Source organism: Aedes aegypti, chromosome 2 (genome assembly GCF_002204515.2).
Source record: "Aedes aegypti strain LVP_AGWG chromosome 2, AaegL5.0 Primary Assembly, whole genome shotgun sequence".
Taxonomy (NCBI): Eukaryota; Metazoa; Arthropoda; class Insecta; order Diptera; family Culicidae; genus Aedes; species Aedes aegypti.
The window spans coordinates 241501247-241522407 of NC_035108.1; the positions used below are offsets into that span (position 1 = coordinate 241501247).

The following is a 21161-nucleotide window of genomic DNA, read 5'->3' on the forward strand; positions in this document are numbered from 1 at the left end:
TCCTAAATGCGTCAGCAAAAAAGTTTATGTGCTGATCTCGTAAACCATGTGGGCCACCCTAATTTTACATCACTGAAAAAAATGTCCTAAAAATATGGAGAAACTTTGCCGAAGACACCATGTATCTAAAATTGACGGTTTAGGCGCAATCATTTTTGTCTTCCTAGATATGACTTTGGGACCAATGTGGCAATGCAGAACTGGCTGACTAGTCGACTGAGTGAAAATTCTGCCGAAGGCCAACACGTCGGCAACTCACAGAATGAGTGCGACATTCTGTGAGTTGCCGACGTGTTGACCTTCGGCTGTGCGTCAATGATGTGAATGTCAATGATCTCCCGCGCGGCAGCAAACAGTTGGCCGTTGGTAAGATGAGGAATAGACCATTTCCGTCAGACCTTACCCCCAATTTTAATATTTTTCTTCGAAAGGCGATTATTTTTAATGATTATGGACGCTTTCAGATATTTTTTATATGCACTCCTGATTTTCTTACAATTTTTTGAAAATTTGGGAATTTGAGGTGAATTTCGTCGTGCGGCACAGTTGTTTCAACCCTATGGGTATAGAAAGTGGAGATTTTTCCAAAATTTATAACATCCCTGCATTGAATGTTTGTAGACACAACAAAATGTCAAATCCAGCAACAACAAACTTGACTCGCTCGTTGGTTTGTTGCTTATCAACCTAAGTAAATTACGCACGGCAAAAAAAAAATCTCGAAATGCGGAATTTGCTTCCATTTTTCTTTTGATTATGAAACATGACAATGTTTATTCGTCATCAAATATCAACATCCCACCGCAAAATCGCTAGTGTTTGGAGGTGATTTTAACCTCCAAATTGCCATATAACCTCCAAATCATCACCTCCAAGTTAGTTCTAATAACCTCCGTTATATGAAATATGGTGGCGCGTCGATCGTCGTAAGTTTATCGTTAAACAGTCAATCAGCGTGGTGATTCCATTTCAATCTGATTGCTCATTGCACAGCGCCGCACCTCGGCCGGTGATTGCACTTTCTCGAATAAAAACCTCAAATTTCCCTATTTCACGTTTACCGTGTTGAAACCGTTTGAAACGGTTTGTTTTCGTTCACCTTTTCACTCGTCTTGATGGATTGCTGTCATCCCGCAGAGCTAGCTGTCAGTGTGCGTTTTCGAGAAGGAGGAAAAAGATCTCTTTGTTGTCAAAATAAAGTTTTCGAGTCGCAGCAGTCAGTCAGTCAGTCGTCGTCCCAGCAGGCCATCAAAAAGCAGCAGCGCAGCCATTCGCGGATCCAACTCGGGGGTAGAAAAAAAGATTATTCTTTCGTCGTTCGCCTATTTTTCTCGGAAAATTCATCGTCGCAGACGTTCGGAAATTCGTTGTGAAAAAGTTTTCGGGTGATTCATCAAATTGGGGGAAGTGCAAGTGCAATTTCGTTCGATTTTAGTCATCGGGAGTGGAAGTGGAAGTTGGGAAGGTAGTGCTCCGGAAGAGTAGTTGTGCCAAGTTCTTTTTTCTCGGTCGCCAACGGATGGATTTTGAGGCAGTGGCCAGCAGAAGTTTGTAAATTTTACTCGGAAAAGGTCAAATTGGGAATTGGAAGTGTCGAATTGTACTTTGGAGGTCAGTGAAAGGAAGAGTTTTCCACTGAAAATCGCACTAATTACAACAGTGCAGTTTAAGGCAGCAAAAGCAGCAGCAGGTAAGATGTCCGCCATTGTTTTTATTCGCTGCGGTGCTCCGATTGGGGATTAAAATCATTAAAATGGAAAGTTTATTTGATAAATGCAATGATCATGAAAATATCTACCTACTGAAATGTTCAATATAATTATCATTAAATACTTTCAGTTTTTGCCTTGAAAAGCATAGAAGGACATCATAAATCGTCACATTCAAATTATTCGAAGTTTGAACTGTCTGATTTTACAGTGACTTAATTTCATATTTGTACAGAGCACTGTTTTCATATCAAGCTCGTAGGTATACAATTATAAAATTCTCAAAAACTTTTTCAAGCAGACTCAAGTCAGAATAGTGCACAAACTTCATTTATCAATCTTACGTGTTTCGCAGACGAAATTCTACACGTTCCGCTTTAGAACGACTCGATTTATCATTTTTAGAACGTTTAATTTTAGAATTTACAAAACGGCGTAAGTAAGATTTTCAACTTCCGCAACCTAACCGCTACTTCCACCGCTCCGTTGTATGGAGAGATACACTGGTACAAAAACGTTGTAAGTAACTGAATGAAACGGCTTATTATTTTGTCATACAATTTTTGTAGGAAAGAATTCGTGATCAAACGTCAACATCCCACCGCAAAATCGCTAGTGTTTGGAGGTAATTTTAACCTCCAAATTGCCAAATAACCTCCAAAACATCACCTCCAAGTTAGTTCTAATAACCTCCGTTACATGAAATATGGTGGTGCGTCGATCGTCGCAAGTTTATCGTTAAACAGTCAATAGGAACTGCCTAGTACTTTAACGCGAGCTGATGGCATGTAAAATTTAAGCGATGTACACGGTGAAAAAATGTCCAAAAAGGGGATTCATTTTACAGTCAACTCTTCCTAACTCGAAATTGAAGGGACCATCGAGTTAGGGAGGTATTGAGTTACAGAAGACAAAACCAGTGCAACTGCGATCCAAGGGACCATCGAGTTAGCCATGAAAACCAACTTTCACTATGGTTCTCTAACTCGATATCGAGAAACGGAATATCGAGTAAGAGAGATTTAACTGTAAAAAAGACTTAGAAGACAGGTTGTGACTCTTCTTAATTAATTTTCTCAAAACCGTCGATTTGAAAAAGTAATCGAGAACCATCGTTAACCTACACGGAGAAAAAACATCCTAGTTTGAAACAACCAAAATGTTTGTTGAATTTCAAACTGACAATTTTGTTATTTTTAATCTAAAATTTTTTGTCCCAAACTCATTGTTTTGTTTGAAACTAATTTGTTTGTAATGTGAATAATTGTTGTTTCAAACTAAGTTTTAAGTTCGTTTCTACAAACGGTTTGTTTGATTTTACTAATTACCCCGAGATCTTATTTTCATATGGTTTTGACATTGCCATAATAAGAACAATGGTATAAATAATCTAATTCCAGCTTCATTTCGCAAAATTTACAAGTAGAAAGTAGGCGTTGTGAAGCATTGCATTTGCCACCGAAAAGTGAATCTTGTTCCCTATAAAAATGACCATGGAAAGTAAGACGCTGAGATCGATCATTAGGGAACACATGCTAGTTTCGAGAAATTGTTGAACAGACAAGGAAAGTGATCTTTTTATTTAAGGATATATGAACGTAATGAATGACCAATAAATACTTTTAACAACAAAAAAAAAACGAAATTAACTAGAACTGCTACTAAACAGCCTAATTTTGTTAAGACTTAACGACAATTGACATTTAAGACTCTAATCTTACGTAAAAGACAGGAGTAATCAAAATAGCACTTAAACGACAAATTTATATGGGTACTTTTCAGAAACTACCACGTCACAATACGAATAAAAAACAGTGTTCATGTGGGCACCATAGCCTAGTCCGTCTGAGTATTGGTCCTGGTAGAGGGGAAACTTGGCAAAAGCCAGACCGAGGGTTCAGCCTTGACAAGTTAAGCTGTCAAGCAGTTCCAACTGAACACCATACAAAAAAAAAGTTCCTCATCACTTCAGTTTAAAATGATATTTAATTGTGTTTAGAAGTTGAGCTTGTACGTTATAAATCAATCATATGATTTCAACAGATTTCACAGGATCCCCGAGAGCCGATAAGAATCTTCAGGTGTCCGTTAAGAGTCCACAGGAACCCGCTAGAACTCTGAAGTACTTCGCTTGGAATCCTCAGGACCTTGCTAATGAGTCAGATATGAATTGACAGCTATCCAAGAGCTTGCTAGGAATTTTGCGAATATCGCGATTTTTGGCTTGGTTTGCTGCTTTTCTGTCAATTCTTGTGCTTTGTTGAAACGAGCTGTTCCAAATATGAAGAAAAATGATTTTTATTACCTGTATCATCTACCGGCATACTGAAGTGTGCTGGTCATACAACAGGCCTGCCCAACGTACGGCCGCATCCGGCCCGCGACGTCTTTTTATGCGGCCCGCGAAGAGCTTGAAGACCCTTCTCATATTTGGCCCTTCTGCTGCTCTAGCATCTTGATGTTTGAGTATTCCAATGCTTAGTATTACAATTTAGGGTTTTTCAATTTATTGACTTTTAAATTTAAAGATTCTTAACAGTATTTTTAGATCCTCCTATATTTGCTTGATTTTTTTTTTCAACAAATTCAGACGTTAATTTAAAAAAAATGTATATAGCCTATTTTTATAAGGATTAAATATAATAAATCTCTCCAAAAGCTTTCTTTACTAGGATAATTCATCTAATTTTGGACGGCTAAAAACCTCGCCTATTGTTGACTAACAAATTATGACAGACAAATTATTTTCTTGTACAATATTACTCATAAATCTAACAAGGATTTTAAGGAAAAAAATGATTCTTACCTAATGATCCGTAGTAGTATTCCATAGAATCCTAGTCATCACCGAATCAAGGACAATATCTTGTTTAAGGTTCTCACACATCCTTCAAAGAATTACTCATAAAACTTTGAGCAGGACACACTTTTGTAAAATTCTTAGAATAGGATTTTAAAATGAGTCTTGGTGGAATTCAGACGGAATCCTAAGGGCAATTTTTTACAGAATCGAGATTTAAATTCTAAGAAAACCCTGGCAGGATGAATGTTATGAAAATGATGAGACAGAATTTTTAAAATAACTTTTAAAAAATCTTGGGCAAGATACTCACAGGTTTCAAAGCAAAATTTTAAAAGAACACTTGGTAGAGTTTTGACGAAATCCTGAACGCAATTCTTATAAAATTTTCTGCAAATTTGTCAGAGAAAAATTCATTTTTTCAGTGTCTTCTAAAGAAATTTGTATCACTTTAGTTTACAAAAAAAATCGCTGCTCAAAAGATGTCGTTTAGAGACGCACATATCAATGTCCAACGTGAATAACATGATTTTCTTCAAATCAAATGTTTATAATTGATTGCACCAACAAATTTGAAATTTCTTAACTAAAAAATTTTCGGTCCGCCACACAATATTGTATCTGAGATTTGGCCCGCGATTCAAAAAGGTTGGGCAGGCCTGTCATACAGCGTGAATACTTGAGAAAAGATGTTGGAACTCTAGTTGTATCTAAGAGTATCAACTCATAGAGATTAATGACTTCATAAAACGTTCTGAGCCCACGACCATTAAGAATTAAATAACAGCACCGTGGTACTCCCAGCGATTGGTGCGATTTAAGAGAATATCGTCAACAATTCAGCTATGAAATGCGGTAAGCTTGAAGCTGACTTGCTTTTCGAAAGACTAAAACAAAAGATACGATGATATTTACAAAATATTACAAATTTCAATGGCAATAAAAAATGTTGCCAAAAACGGATCCAATTTGTTGTCAAAAATGGAGCAAGCCAAAAACGGAATCCCACTGTATTGCTTTGTTGATAGTATTTCAAGCTCGAAAAATCACACGTTAGTTTTAAGGCCGCACGGGACGTCATCATATTCATCCTATCCATTTCAAAAAGCAAATCCCAAGAACCACTCCATATATCGATGCAAAAATGTATCACTATGTCTCTATATATGTAATGCACTACCCGATAAATTTTCAGCTTCATTGGTTCACTAAAACTCGAGATTTGCTTCCACAAAGTTTTGATGATTATTGTTAGAGTGAGACGAAAGATAGCGAAAATAACACGGTCTCCCGTGTCCCCTTAACAACAATATTTATTCTATTTGTCATGTTTCCAGCTTTTATTACAACTTAACTGGGCTGCACTGTGTTTTATTTTCTCGATTTCATACGCTTTTTGAATAGCGCCCAAAACTTTGATTTTAGCGATATAGTTTGTTCGGAGAAGTTTCTTGATATATTAAAGCGCAACTTTTGACGAAAAAAATTTTTTGATCAATCCACCTAGCAGTGAGACAGAAAAACTATTTTTTTCAAAACATTTAGATAGACATATGGTGTCTTCGGCAAAGTTGTAGAATTGGCAATTTGAAAAAACTTTGTCGTAGACACGATTTTTCTATCTCTCAATTAACTTACATATATGGTTTTGATTTTGATAAAAAATTTTGTCTATAAGCGTCTTTGCATGGGTTTTTATTATCAAACAAGTAAGCCTTATTAAAACGAATTCGACTGATAATTCTTTTTTTAAGAGATAGGGAGGTGCGATGTTCAGAAAAAATGCGTGTTTTAAGATGTTTAACAACTTTGTAGAAGACATGAAAAATGTTGAAAATTTAGGTTAAAAGTTATGAACGAAAATTATTTTACACGAGTTTTTTCATACAAATTTGTGTACTTTATGTTAAAAAATCGTAACTGTTTTACAAGATTTTTAACATTTTTCATGTCTTCTACAAAGTTGTTCAACATATTAAAACGCGTGTTTTTGCTGAACATCGCACCTCTCTATCTCTTAAAGTAAAATAATTATCAGTGGAATTCGTTTTAATAAGGTTACTTGTTTGATAGTAAAAACACATGCATAGACGCTTATAGACAAAAGTTTGTATCAAATGCCGAAAGGGGAGATATGGTACTTTAATGATTTGTAAGAGTTGTCTGCGCCATTTTGCGCCGAAGCCAGTTATAAAGGCCTAAACTACCCCTTGAAAAAAGATTAATTCATTAATAACTTTGTTACTTTAAAAAATAGAGTGATGATATGTTCAGCAAAAACACGGGTTTTTCTATGACAAACAACTTTGTAGAAAACACAAAAAATGTTAAAAATCTTGGAAAAAAGTTATGATAAAAAATATGATTTTAAGGGGCCATTCACATACAACGGCATATATCTCAAAAAGTATAAGAGATAGAAAAATCGTGTCTTCAACAAAGTTGTTTCAAATTGCCAATTCTACAACTTTGCCGAAGACACCATATGTCTATCTAAATGTTTTAAAAAAATAGTTTTTCTGTCTCACTGCTAGGTGGATTGATCAAAAAATTTTTTTCGTCAAAAGTTGCGCTTTAATATACCAAGAAACTTCTCCGAACAAACTATATCGCTAAAATCAACGGTTTGGGCGCTATTCAAAAAGCGTATGAAATCGAGAAAATAAAACACAGTGCAATAGTAACTAAGTTATTATTAGTATGGTGTAAATTAATTGTTATAGAACTAGGTTGAAATGTTTAGTATTCTTTTTGAATATCTCGTTCATTCTAATTTTATAAGAATTTTAATACCTTAGATGTTTATCTTCTATTGTCGTCATTACGTTTTAAAATATGCATCCTAATTGTTCTCTTTGTCTTTGAAATTCGTTTTGTCTATCAAACCATCATGGTACTTAAGCATCTATTTAGGAATATATTTTATCAATAAATTGTTCCTATGAATAAATTTTGAGAGAACCTCTACCGTGTTGCATCAATACCCGGACGCTTAAGTCGACACAAATGTTCAAAATATAATGTGTTGTTCTAGAAAACTTTTAATGTCACAGTGTTTTGAACATTGTTTTAATCCAGAGCTTAGCGAGAATAATGAACTCTTTGGCAAAAAACAGCATTTTTACTTGAAAATCATTCAAACAATGAAGCATGTTTTGTCCTCAAATCCGGACCCCTGATGCTAGTGTTGTCTTTAAATCCAGACACTTTTGAATCGATATCCGGACAACTGTTTTTAAGTTTTTGATTTTCGTTTAATTTTCGTGCAAATCATACCAATACAAAACAAAACATCAATCTTTAATAAACTTGATGTCCACGTTTGCTGCATATAGAAAAAAGATGCATTTTTGTGATATTAGTGGTTCGAATACCTGAGCTTAAGTTCATGTGGCTTGAATTGCAGTCGATGCGGCTCGTACTGTTATTAAGGAAGATATAATCAATTTATCTAATATTATCGTTAATGCTGATATCTCACTACACATTTCATAGTTATTTTTCATTCCTTACACTAGTCAGATTTGGGTCTTTTAGAAGATGTCCGGATCTTGAAACATTGGCTCGTAATCCCGGACAGTTCTTTTACACACCTATAAAAACATATTTCCAACATATTTAAGTACAGTGGAGTCACAAATCTTTCAAAATATATCTAGTAACACTTATGGTTGACATTTCCAATATAAACATAGTTCACAAACTTTTCATGCAACCAAACATTGTTCGCGTGTCAATCGATCGTTAAACTTGAGTTGGGGTTTGACCGCTACAAAATGACGTCCACCATGAACAAATTATTTGTTTTTATTTTTTACAATTATTTGACAATGGTTACTAAATTAACCCCTCTACCGGCAGCTTTATTTTTTACCGCTAAAAAATATTCAAATCGCGATAAATTTTTTGTTTCTCGATATTTTCGCACTATTTTTTAAGATGCCCTCAAAAAACTCTTCAAGTTTTAGAATATGTATCGCTACTGATCATTGGTCATCCGCATCCGAAGATATTCCAAAATTCCTTGGGGGACCGACGCTTAACCATAACCCACGTAAATATCTTAGGCTACAGAGTTTTTTATCGTATTCGGATATTCACTTTTCGGAATGATACATTAATGCAAGTATGTTGTGGAATAATGAAGCAATTTGGTGCAGTCGTCTTTGAGTAATGAGCATTTATGTTTCTGGTACCACACTGGACAAATAAAAATCTTCAAAATCCTAAAAAATCTCATAACGTAATTTTGTGACTTCTCCAAGAATACTGAACCGATTTGAATGCTTTTTTTAGAGTAGCTCCTTATTACCTGGCATTGTTTAATGCACATTTTATTTTTTTGATACATTGACCAAACACAAAATGGCCGCCAAAGACATTTTATATGGAGAATGTTGGTCCCCCAAGAAACATCGGAATATCTTCAAAACTAGATTACCAATGATTAATATAGACACGGATTCTTCAACTAGAAGAGTTTTTTAAAGTCTTGTGAAAAAATGGTGCAAACATATTGAGAAACATAAAAATTATCGTGATATGAATATTTTTTTAGTGGTAAAAAATGAAGCTGCTGGTAGAGGGGTTAACAATGAATTAAAATCACCAGCATTGTCAATAATAAAAGGAGAGAATTTAAACCTAACATATAATCACTTAATTGTAAATTTAATTATGTAATATAATCAGAGTGTCCGGATATCGATAACGTCCGGATTTTGATTCACCACAGTATCGAAGCTTTTAGAGAATGACTTTAGAGAATTTATCGTTTTCGTTGAATCGGTTATGAATCATGCATGCTTTCTTCAAAGAAATGTGGGGTGGCGGGTATTCTTCTTGGCGCTTTGGATTCACTTCGACAGCTTTTTGAAAGCCACTGAGTTTAGATTTGGCGAGAATATTCGCGGTAATATTTTTTTATTGCACAGTTTATGACAATTCGACCGCCTATAATCTCCAACGCCAAGTGAACCATGGATGTGTCCAAGTAGTTTTGATTAAAATATATGAAGCATGGTGCTAATAACTATTGTAACAGCATAACTTAGAAAAACAGCCTATCAAGCCTATCGTCTTTACGCTAAATGTCCATCGGCCAAACGAATCCCATAGGCCAGGAGAAGTGGACGAACTTGTCATTCATTTTTCTGTTAAATCTCATACAAAATCTACTTTTTCTCTGACAGAAATTCACTCTAGGTGAACCACTTCCCCTGGCCTATTAAACTTATTGATAGAAAATTTCAATGTCACTGGGGCTTATTGCCACCATTTGTTCTCTTTTAGTCGGCGTTCGAAGGACGCGTTTATGATACATTGGTTTTAGGCTGTATTTCAATCATATTTGATCTTCTATCATTATTTTTAATTTAAAATATTAATTAATGTCACGTAACATTTTCCGTTATCTTGATATAGCGAGAACTTTTTAGGAAGAAGCGTTCAAGTATAATCTTAAAAAGCTAAATAGAAAGTATTCTGTCAATATTACATTTCACGGAACTTCATCTATACGCTTATAATATTTATAGATTTAATCTTAAATTCTCATAAACTTAAAGTTGTGGAAAAGTTTTGGGATCTACACAGTTTACAATAAATTCAACTTTAGCGGTTTTTAATATGTTTTTTTATTTTTGGAGTTTGGATGGACATGTAAAATGCAAATTGAAATGATCCGTTTCAAACAAAACCGTTTATTTCTACATGGGGTTAACATTTTTCCCTCCAAGCAGCAAGGGATCGTCAATGAATGACGTAGCATTTTAGGGGGAGGGGAGAGTCTAAGATTTTGTAACGAATCATGTATTTGGTTTTGAGAAAATAGGCTACGATGGGGTAGGTGGGTGTCAAAAATTGTCCAAAAAATGCTACATCATACATGCACGGTCCCCAACTGAAATTTTTCGAATAATTCATAAAGATCGTCTCTCTGACATATCTTCATTTTTATACATCTATTTAAGAAAATGCTTCCATCAGTTGATCCACTACTGGAACACGGCGGGAACTATGGCACAAGGGAGCATTTTTTTGCGTTATCTTGATTATGTATATGACTTTTTAATAAAATAAAAAACTTCAATTTGGCAAATCGAATAAACTAAAGGCGTTGTTGACCAAACATTGCGTTTTATTCATAGTCCAATTATAACCATTGATACCGGTAATGATTTTTTTTCCAATCTTCTTGGTATATTGCGTAGAGAGAACCGTCAGCGAATATGGAAAATTATTCTCACGAAATCGTTCTTGCTATGTACCGTTAGACATTCGCGTCTCGAGCTGAAATCGCCTCGCGATTCAATGTCTCGCGCTGACATTCTTCGTTGGTTGTTTTTCCAATTCGCAATGTAGAGCACGAGTATTTAAGGCAAGGATTTTCTCTCTTTGTTTTGAATCGGTGGAAAACGGGCCAAAATCGTACGCATTCTATCTAGCTAGTAAATATCGGCATGAAAAATTCTTTTGTCCCTTCTGACTGACGATGTGCATTTCCTTTCTTTTTTTTTATTTTACAGATACTGTTCACTGAATTGTCGGTGCTGTTTTAGCTCAGCTCGGTGACGATATCGTGACTGAGTGAAGACATCAGAACTAGGAGGAGGAGGAGGAGGAGGAGGACCAGATAAAGCAAATATGTCTTCGCAGCCTTCCAGTTCCGCAGTTCGCGCTCTGTCACTGGAGTACAAAAGCCTCCAGGAGGAACCGGTGGAAGGTTTTCGAGTCAAACTGCTGAATGAAGACAATCTCTTCGAGTGGGAGGTCGCAATTTTTGGACCGCCAGATACGCTATACCAGGGCGGTTATTTTAAGGTAATGTTACAGATTTTTTTAACCTGAACAATTAGAGTGCGGCTTGTTTTTCAAAAGTTCTTCATCTTATTTCTGGCATTACGTCCCAAGTGGGACAGAGTCTGCTTCTCAGCTTACTGTTCTTGTAAGCACTTCCACAGTTGTTCACTGAGAGTTTTCTATGTCAACTGACCATTTTTGCATTCGTATATCGTACGGCGGTTACGATTATACTCTATGCCCTGGGAAGTCGAGTAAATTTCCTTTTACGAAAAGATCCTCAACCGGCGGTATTCGAACCCACGACTCTGCTTGGTCTTGCTGAGCTTCTTCCGAAAGTTGGTATAATGGATCATTGAAGATAGCTTTTGTCAGTGCTCACCGCATCAAAACAAAGGCGCCACTGTATATGGGATTTAACATTGTGACAGCATTGCTGTTCTGTCAAACACACAAGGCTACGGTGACGCTATCTATGCTTCCCATAGCGGCCGTTTTGGTTATTTTAATGATCCATTCTCATCAAAATTTAATTTATGACAAGTTAGTAGAACATCAGTTTTGTCTAAAACTTTAATCAGTATTAGTTAAAAAAGTTTTACTCATTTTACTAAAAAAATGAACCTTGTTCGACCAAAGCTTCATGAACACTCAACCAATCCTAAATCTGTTTACATAGTTTTGAAAACAATTGAATAATTATTGTTTTGAAACAGTGCGAACATAACGTATACAGTAGGGCGATTCAAATTTCAAAAATGTTTAATAATCCAATCTCCCATATGTTATCCTTACCATAAAAAACAGTGTCCTGTGAAATTTTCAGCTTTCTAGGTGGTGATTTAAAGGTGGATCAAAGACAATGTATATGGAAATTACTATGGAGAAATTTTGAGAAGGGTGATCGCAGCAAGCCGTGCGCGCGGGCGTCTGCATTTTGAATTTTCTGTCACGTTTACCTCGGTTCCGCGACTTTTTCGACTGATGAAAAATAGATTCGGCAGATGTAATACCCTGAGACGAGACTCGCGGAGACGGTCTTCTTTTTCTGCGATTGCTGAGTTTTTTCTTATTCCACTCAGTGTTTATATCAATCTTGCGCAATCCGTTCAAACTTTCACATGACCATCTCAGCAAAAAAATATTGCGTTTACATCACACCGAAGCAAAAACGGCATTTCGAGTGAAATTTCATGTCAGCAAACGTAGCAGATATTATAAATAACTAGTCTTGTGTCTAGATTCATCAGCGTCTATGGAAAATCTGCTCCGCTGACTGAGGTTTTAAATAGTAGTTTATTTTGAATACAATACTTTTCACTTTTTCAGCCATAAAAATCCATCCTCGATACGAACAACTTTTCGCACTCGCACAACATGAACTGGCACGATTAAACTTGAGAAATTCCTTATTGAAATCATAGAGAAACCCTGAACGAGCATACTGAAGAAATCCCTGGAGGCATCTCTGGAAAAAATACTCAAATGTATAAATTAATGTAACCAATGTTTTTTATATATTTTATATATCTTTGTAGATTTTATCTTTTAATTTAATAAACTCTGAGCAGAATCTCAATAAAGAACAAAAAGAGTAGTTTTGAGTACCCTGTACCATTTAATTCTGTCCTGGTGGATGCACTGGCAGTGGATACGAGTAACTGACACTGAAGAAGGCTGCAAGTGGCAGTCGAAATACGCGTATCTGCCAAGGATAAGCAATTAGGGCGGAATTAAAAGGTACGAGGTACTCAAAACTACTTCTTTATTCTCTCTGTAGATTTTGTATGTTTACAGGTAAATGCAATGTTTTTGGAGCTTATTCGTTGACAACAAAATGCAGTTGATTACTCCCTTTTTATTGGTACCTTAATTCAAATCATACTTATCCTATTCATGTTTCAATTTTAAAGTTGCTGTATGTTCAACTTTACTTAACAGTTTTGCGGTTGTGTTTTTGCTAAGCGTCACATTTTTTCGCTAATAAAAAAACTGAAGTGAAAAAGTTTTGGCTAGCGATTTAGCAGAAATTTACATAGAAAAATCAGTGACAAAATGAAGAGATGAACGAAGAGAACCTTTTTGCAGTGAGTTTTGGCTACTCCGGTGAAAACGTTTGTTGTTTATCCTAGTATGTGGCACACTGGGCAGATCACTGTTTTCAACGACCAAAACCTATAGTACTCTGGATATGCATCCTAGAGGCTTGGTGTCTTCGATAAAATATTTTGGAATAATTTGTACTACATTTTGACTCAATCAGATTTGATCTAGATTAGTAAAAACTGATCTAGATCAGTTTTATCTTTTGATCAGTGAATCAATTGTCACCCAACACGCAGCAACAAAGACATTGTCATCTCCTATTCTTGTTGCAACAATTTCGTTCTACAACATCAGTTTATCATCACTTGAACAGAATATGACAATGATCGATCACCACGTGCGCAGCGATTTTCTGGGCTTCACATTGCAATTTTCGAGAACTTTCTCCATGTTGGTAAACATTGACAAATTATCGAACAGCAACCATAAAACAAATTTGGTTTTGTGTTTAAAATAACTGATTAATCACGAGTTGAAAAGCCTGCAACAATGTTGCGCTCTGTAATTGTCATGACAATTTTGCTTTTGATTGTATCCTTATCCGCAACACTTGGGATAAACGGTTGTGAGCGAGCTTGCTTTGTTGTCTGTTTTTCGTCTGTTTTGATGACAATTTGATTCACTGCTTTTGATAGAAGCGTCCTAGCAAACAACTTTCTTCTGCATAGTAGTTCATTGAGACATTTTTGTCATTTCCTTCGAAGACATTTACACTCTGTCACTGACGTGGATGGCGATATATGATAATTTAGTAAAAACAGTCAAAAAATCGATTTTGACCATTGTTAAATGAAAATTGTTAAAAAATATTTTGTCCCTAACTTAACTAAAACAAATTAATTTACATCATTTACTAGTAAAATTTTCATATTTTATTATATTTTTTTTAGTAAAAACAGTCTAAAAATACAAAATCTAGGATAACTCATGAAGCGGCAGATAATTTTTGGTTTACAACTAGTCAAGAACATAAGTTTCATTGTCTCTAAGAAAGAATAGTGGGGCCACGTGGGGCTTTTTTGTTGTGGCGGCTTGAAAAATTTTTTTTGATGAAAATGTGTGTTCAAAAAATGCTTGTATTTGATAAGCTTTTCATGAATTTGTCTCATATGTGCATTAGACTGATGCAAATTTTGAAGTTTTTGCTCCCCTATGCTTAAACGGTGTCAATTATGATGAAAATGATCCTCCCAAAATTTGAAGTGATTCGGAAGAAATTTGACTGTGCACACGCCATTTGAAGTTTATATGGAGATTACTATGGAAAACGCCAATCTTTTGTGTTCAGCCCTCTATCTCTTCGTCATAATATTTTATGGAAAAGTGAACACACTTATCTCATGTGAAAACTTCCCAGCTACAACTTTGCTGAAGACCACATTTTGATGGGACGTAAGGATAATTTGTTATTATTGATAACAAAGTCTAAATCATGCTGAGATGATCATTCAATTACAGAGCAACACTGCTTTTTTGCTGTAGAACATAGTAGCCTGGATTACTTTGATCTATTCTTCCCGCCAGGAGCACCACTGTTGCCTGCCGAACAGTTGGTGAAGCACGCTACATGCAAATCAACTTTATGATGATGAATAACAATTTATTCTGACGTCCAATCAAAAAGTGGTCTTCGGCAAAGTTGTAGCTGGGAAGTTTTCACATGAGATGAGTGTGTTCACTTTTCCATAAAATATTATGACGAAGAGATAGAGGGCTGAACACAAAAGATTGGCGTTTTCCATAGTAATCTCCATATAAACTTCAAATGGCGTGTGCACATTCAAATTTCTTCCGAATCACTTCAAACTTTAGGAGGATGGTATTTACTATAATTAAAATCGTTTAAGCATAGGGGAGCTAAAATTTCAAAATTTGCATCACTCTAATGTGCATCTACATCTATCTATCCATCGAATTTTTAATAGAGTGATAGTATCGTGTTTAATAAAAGTCTATTATACGATGCAAATACATGAAATACGTCCAAATTTTCAGAAGCTAATATAGTTTTTTTTTTCTAAATTTGATTATTCTCTAGATCTGAAAGCAGATTAAATCACACTTACCCCATTTTATATCACATACTTATGTAACTGTTTTTGTTTTTTTCGATCACAAAACTATTCTAACAAAAAAGCCCCACTTTGTTTTCTTCACGACAATGAAACTTATGTTCTTGACTAATCGTGGGCAAATAATTAGCTGCCGTCATTTGCCGGTTCATGAGTTATCCAGGTTATCCGGTTATTAAACCCAAATTTTGACTGTTTCACTAAAAGTATCATTAAATCCGAAAATTTTGCTAGTGAATGTTGTTAAATTACTTTTTTATTGTTAAGCTTTAGAAACTTGATGACAAAACATTTTTATCCATTTTCGTATACCAAAAAATAGTTAAAATCGAAGATTTGACTGTTTTTACTAAAGACGAATTTCATCCAGAATGAGTCGAAAAAAATAAAAATCGTGCTCGATAGTCTTCGATTTGGATTAAATTTTGCACATGTTTTTGGTATGGTAGAATAAGTGTTTTCCGTAGAAAAATTGATCATTCTGACTCAAGGGTAACTTTTGAAAATGGCCTATGAATTTTTGCATGCAACTTATTTGAAAAATTCTAACTTCGAAACTGTTGATTTTAGAGAAAAATGATCTATGAAGAAGTTGTAGTGAACCGTTTGGACTATAAGAAAAAATATACACTGAAAAAATATTTTATTTATTTTCATAAAAAATTCAAAAAAGAAATTTGCATTTCAAATTACACAAAAATCCCATAGGGGTCATGTACCAATAGCCGCATAGCTAAGAACAAAAAATCGTATAAGGCCTATTTTAATATTTAAACAATATTTTTTGCATTAAACTCGATATAATTCGAAAATGGCTACTTCTAGAGAAATTATTCATATAATCATTATGGCTTATAATCATTTCAAAATGCTTACTGTATCATCAAAACGTATTTATTTTGACAAAAAAAAAATCAAAATTTTGAAAATCGACCGAAAGTTGTTCTAAGAAAAACTGTTTTATTAAAAATTTCTCCACTGTAACCAGTGGTGTGTCTGTCTGTCCGAGATTTTTGAGATTTTCGCGATGTAGTGTGTTCCGTGTAATAGTTTGTACGAAAAAACCAAGAAGGTGTTTGAGTATTCGTGAGCATCACCCATCGCCCACTGGACAGCATGCAGTTACATCGAAACAAGTTCCGCTACTCACCACCAGGCATCGCTGGACGAGCAGAATGGGCGGCCATTGGGGGTGGTGTAGAAGGAGCCATGATGGGGCGAATTTAGGAAACTGCGGGAAACTCTAGGTCGAGGGCTCTGAAAAGGATATCCACCATTGCTCTGGATCATTATCGAGCCAAATATTAAGCAAGATAGACGTCTGTCGGAAGTTCAGAAAATTTGTAAAGAGTAGAAAGAGTTGTGAAAAGAGTAGAAGATAGTGGATAGTGTGAATTATTGGAAGCATCCAGGTAACAGACCCTCGACAAGAGCCCCCATTCGTCCCCATAATTAAAACACCCCCCCCCCATTTGTCCTCCAAATACCCGCAGGACCCTTGGTTTTACCCTTAGTTTTACCGTTAGTGTTACCTTCGGTGACCTTGGAGTGACCTAGGCCGTTGTCTTGAGGTAGAGCGTGGGCCTTGGAGTGCGCGTAGTAGACCCGAAGATCTTGAGTGGTCCTACCGCCTTGAAATACGCTGCAGTACTCTTCATTACCCTCGAGACTGCAAACGCGTGCCTTGTGCTTGAGGCCGCGTCTGGAGACGCCATTTTGCCAGCAGCGACGCAGCATCGGCAAGCCAAGGTCTAGGAAGGGGAAAACTGTAGGAAGGAAACACGGAGAGGAGTCGCGGTCGCAGTCAAACCGAGGAGAGAAGCGAACCGGCGGCGACGAAGCAAGGTGTGGTAGCGGAACGAAGAAGGGGCCCCGCCACCAGAAGAAGAGAAGAAGAGGAAGTGGAAGGTAGGAGATAGGCTGTAAGGAAGTGGGAGGAATAAAGGTACCTGTGTGCAAGAAAAACTAATAAAGTGGGTTTAAGTGACGCTCAATAGTATTCAAGTGTTTTCTTGGTCGCGGTTTATCAATCGCATATGCCGACCCTGAGGCAGTGTAGAAGGGGGTCTCATTGATGCCGGATAGGGGGCTGCCCCATTAGTTACACTTGGCGACCAACTGAAATTTTTGCGCAGATTCTCAGTGTCCGGGTACACTTGAATGCCAATTGCGTGTCTGCAGAAGTCTCTGGGAAAACACCCAGACTTCATTGACCAATCTTTACCAAAAGCACACAAAACAGGTAACCAACTGGTGATTGAACTTCAATATAGCTTATTTCATTAAGAAGGGTCTTGAATGTATGTGAACGGTCTGATTAGCCGCCAACAGTTGAGTAAAACTAACTAAAAGAATACGAGTTGTTAAGTTGGAGAATTTTCGCGGTGAATTCCGGAAAGGCTCAGTGTAGTGTGATTTTCAGACTGAACAGTAAAACAGTAATCACGAAACGTTTATTAACCGTAAACGGACTAAAACTAGGATTTTTCAAATTGATTTGCTTCGTTAGGGAGCGTGAACAAATTTTAGGTTTTTTTTAATTACAATTTTCAGCTTTCAAGCAACGAAAGTGTTTACAAATTAAGATTTTCAAATTGGTTTCTGAGGAGGTTCCTCTGGAACAACATAACTAGGTTCTTTTTAAATTTTATTTTTCAATTTTTTCGGGTTGAATGTCAGCGACAACGATGGAAATGTCCTTGTTGTTGGCGAAGTACCATGCGATGAATCCCAGTCATCTAACGATTGATGAGCTGGAGCATGAATTGAAGATCCGCGGTGCGCCGATGGATGCTTTACGTAGCGCGTCTGAGAGAACCCTGAGATGTTTGCTGAAAGAAGAGAAAGATAAATTAGACACGGTATTTCCATTTGTCAGCGAATCAGTAGTAGAAGAGCTAGAAGTATGCGACGATAAATTGAATGGTATCAAAAACCATTTGATGAAACGAGGTTCGAAAAGAGCACCAGAACAGTCGAATAAAACTAGACTGATTCACATTTTATTTCGAATGCAACGGCTGAGAGCCTACGCAAAAGAGGAAGAGGAGTTGAAAAGTCTAGCGGTAATAGCTGGAGAATGTGTCAAGCTTTTAGATGTGTATTTCTCAGCTACCTCCCACCTCCCTGAAGTGAGAGAGGCTGAGATAGCAATCATGAATGAAAGCTTGCACCGAATGCGAAATGAAGTGGAAAACGACAATGCTGTTCAGGAGCAGAATGGAAATGAAAACGAAAAGGGATCTGCGGAGGAGAATCGGACCGATTCGAATGAGAAGAATAGAGAGGAATACGAAGAGGGTGCCGTGGGTGGCAATAGAGTTACCGTAGAGAGCGACAGTGATAGACTGGCAGCTGAGGTTGCAAAACTGACAGCGGTTGTAGGAGTGCTTCTGCAGCGTATCACTGTGCTGGAAGCTAACCAAGCCATTAGCCAACCAGTTGAATCACACGCTAAGACCACCAACAGCACTAGAATTGAGGAGCATGCAAATGAAGGTAGGGAATCGGGTCAGGTTCAAGGAAAACCAGTAGATTTCCTAGATTGGTTGAAGGAAAGGAATGATTCGCTAGAAACACCGGGAATGTCAGAAGATTTGAAGAGACTAGGGCGTAAGGTGGACGAAAAGAGTCAGAATGTGATAGGAAAAATCAGATCAGAGAGCAGGTTTCCGATTCATAAATGGGCAGTACGATACGATGGAATGGACAATGGACGAAAGTTGAATGAGTTTCTAAAGGAGGTGGAATTTAACGCTAGGTCTGAAGGTTTTTCGGAAGATGAGTTGTTACAGGGTGCTCACCATCTGTTCACACAGAAGGCGAGATCTTGGTATATGGAAGTCTGTTGTGAGATAGGATCGTGGAGAGAATTGATTAGAGAGTTGAAGAGAGAGTTTTTACCTGTCGACATCGACTATGTCTACGAACGACAAGCTGGAAACCGTAAGCAAGGTGCCAGGGAGAAGTTCCAGGACTTTTACTTGGACATGGTCCGGATTTTCCGTAGCATGTCAACCCCGTGGGATGAAAAACGGAAATTTGATGTCCTCTTTCGTAACACCCGGGAAGACTGTCGCATAGCAATGCTGGCGGCAAACATTGACTCGATTCCTAAAATGAGGGATTTTGGGAAACGTTTTGACTCTATTAATTGGCACATGTACCAGAGAAGAGAGGGTAGGTTTACACGGAAAGATACAATAGAGATAGATGAGGTTAGTCAGCAGTCGTCGTACAGGGAGAATCGCGACAGATATCAGAAAGGAGGCCTACAAAAAGGTACTCCGAACGCGTATCAATCTTTCAGATCAAATTATCAGCAGCCACAGAAACGTGAATGGAAACAGCAGAAATCAATGGAGCAAAAGCAAAACTTCGACAAAAACTTTCAGAAACCTAGGCCGAACAATTCACCTCACAGAAACTCAGTTCCTAGCACTAGTGGAACGAATGCTCTTGAAAGGATAGTGAAAGCATACATTCCATTAAAGAAAAACGTTTGCTATAACTGTCATGAAGGAGGGCATAATTTCCATGAGTGTAATCAGGAACGGAAAATATTTCTGTGAGCGTTGTGGGTTCCCTGGTTACCATACGAAGGACTGTCCGTATTGCGAATCAAAAAACGGCCAAAAGACTGTCTAGAGAGGCAAGGCAGTCTTTCTCACAACTCCACAAGACCTCACACAGAGCCAGCAGTTGCAGAGACACTCGAGCAACTTGGCTATTCGCGAGTGAGTGGAGAACCCAATGACGATGTAGAAGTAGCCACTATGTTGGTCACTCTCAGCGATGATCCCAGACCGTTTGTGAGAGTAGAATTGTTAGGCATTTCTCTCTTAGGGTTGTTAGATAGTGGTGCAGCTAGAACTGTGTTAGGGACAGGGAGTAAACAGCTGATGAGTGCGTTAAATTTGAAATTGAGACCCACCACGTTGAGTCTGAAAACAGCCGGAGGCGAAAGGTTAGATGTGTTAGGTACAACCGATATTCCCATTACATTCAACGGAGAGACCAAAATCATACCGGTTATGGTTGCTCCGAATTTGAATCGTCGTTGTATTTTGGGATACGACTTTTGGCAAGCTTTTGGGATCCGTCCAACATTTTCTCAGTCCGTTGATTTGATCGATGAGGCCTGAAACAGAAACAGTAGATAGTGTTAATGAGCTGGATGAAAATCAAAAACAACAGCTGGAGGATGTGAAAAGATTGTTCTTAGTAGCTGCTCCAGGACAACTTGGAAAAACCAGTCTCATTGAGCACAAAATAGAATTGAAGGACGAATTCCAAAACGCGGATCCGGTTCGTAAGAATCCGTACCCTTGGAGTCCTGAAATTCAAAAGAAGATTCACCGAGCGCTTGATGCGATGATTAGGGACGGAGTCGTAGAACCATCCGAATCGGATTGGGCTTTACCAGTGGTTCCCGTAAAGAAACGAGACACTGAAGAGGTTCGACTTTGTCTCGACGCCAGAAAGCTCAATGAGCGCACAAAGAGAGACGCGTATCCTCTCCCCCATCAAAATAGGATCTTGAGCCAATTAGGTCCATTTAAATATTTGACCACGATCGATCTGTCACAAGCCTTTTTGCAAGTGCCCTTGAACCGTCAGTCGAAGAGGTTCACAGCTTTTTCGGTGCCAGGAAAGGGACTTTTTCAGTTCACT

The 21161-nt window shown here is 37.2% G+C and overlaps 1 protein-coding gene across 2 annotated transcripts in view; it reads left to right on the forward strand.

Annotated features, from left to right (window-relative positions):
* Positions 1-1144: 1144 nt before the first annotated feature.
* LOC5571156 (ubiquitin-conjugating enzyme E2 R2) overlaps positions 1145-21161 on the forward strand; it is a 61190-nt gene continuing 41173 nt past the window's right edge. Inside the window, exons 1-2 of one of the 2 annotated variants that reach the window (XM_001653422.2) lie at positions 1145-1690; positions 11037-11331. In XM_001653422.2, the coding sequence (XP_001653472.1) occupies positions 11155-11331 (177 nt within the window). In that variant the 5' untranslated portion in view covers positions 1145-1690; positions 11037-11154. Of the gene's footprint in view, positions 1691-10863; positions 10959-11036; positions 11332-21161 lie in introns of those variants that run through there. The other variant, XM_021844595.1, reaches the window with a different exon arrangement.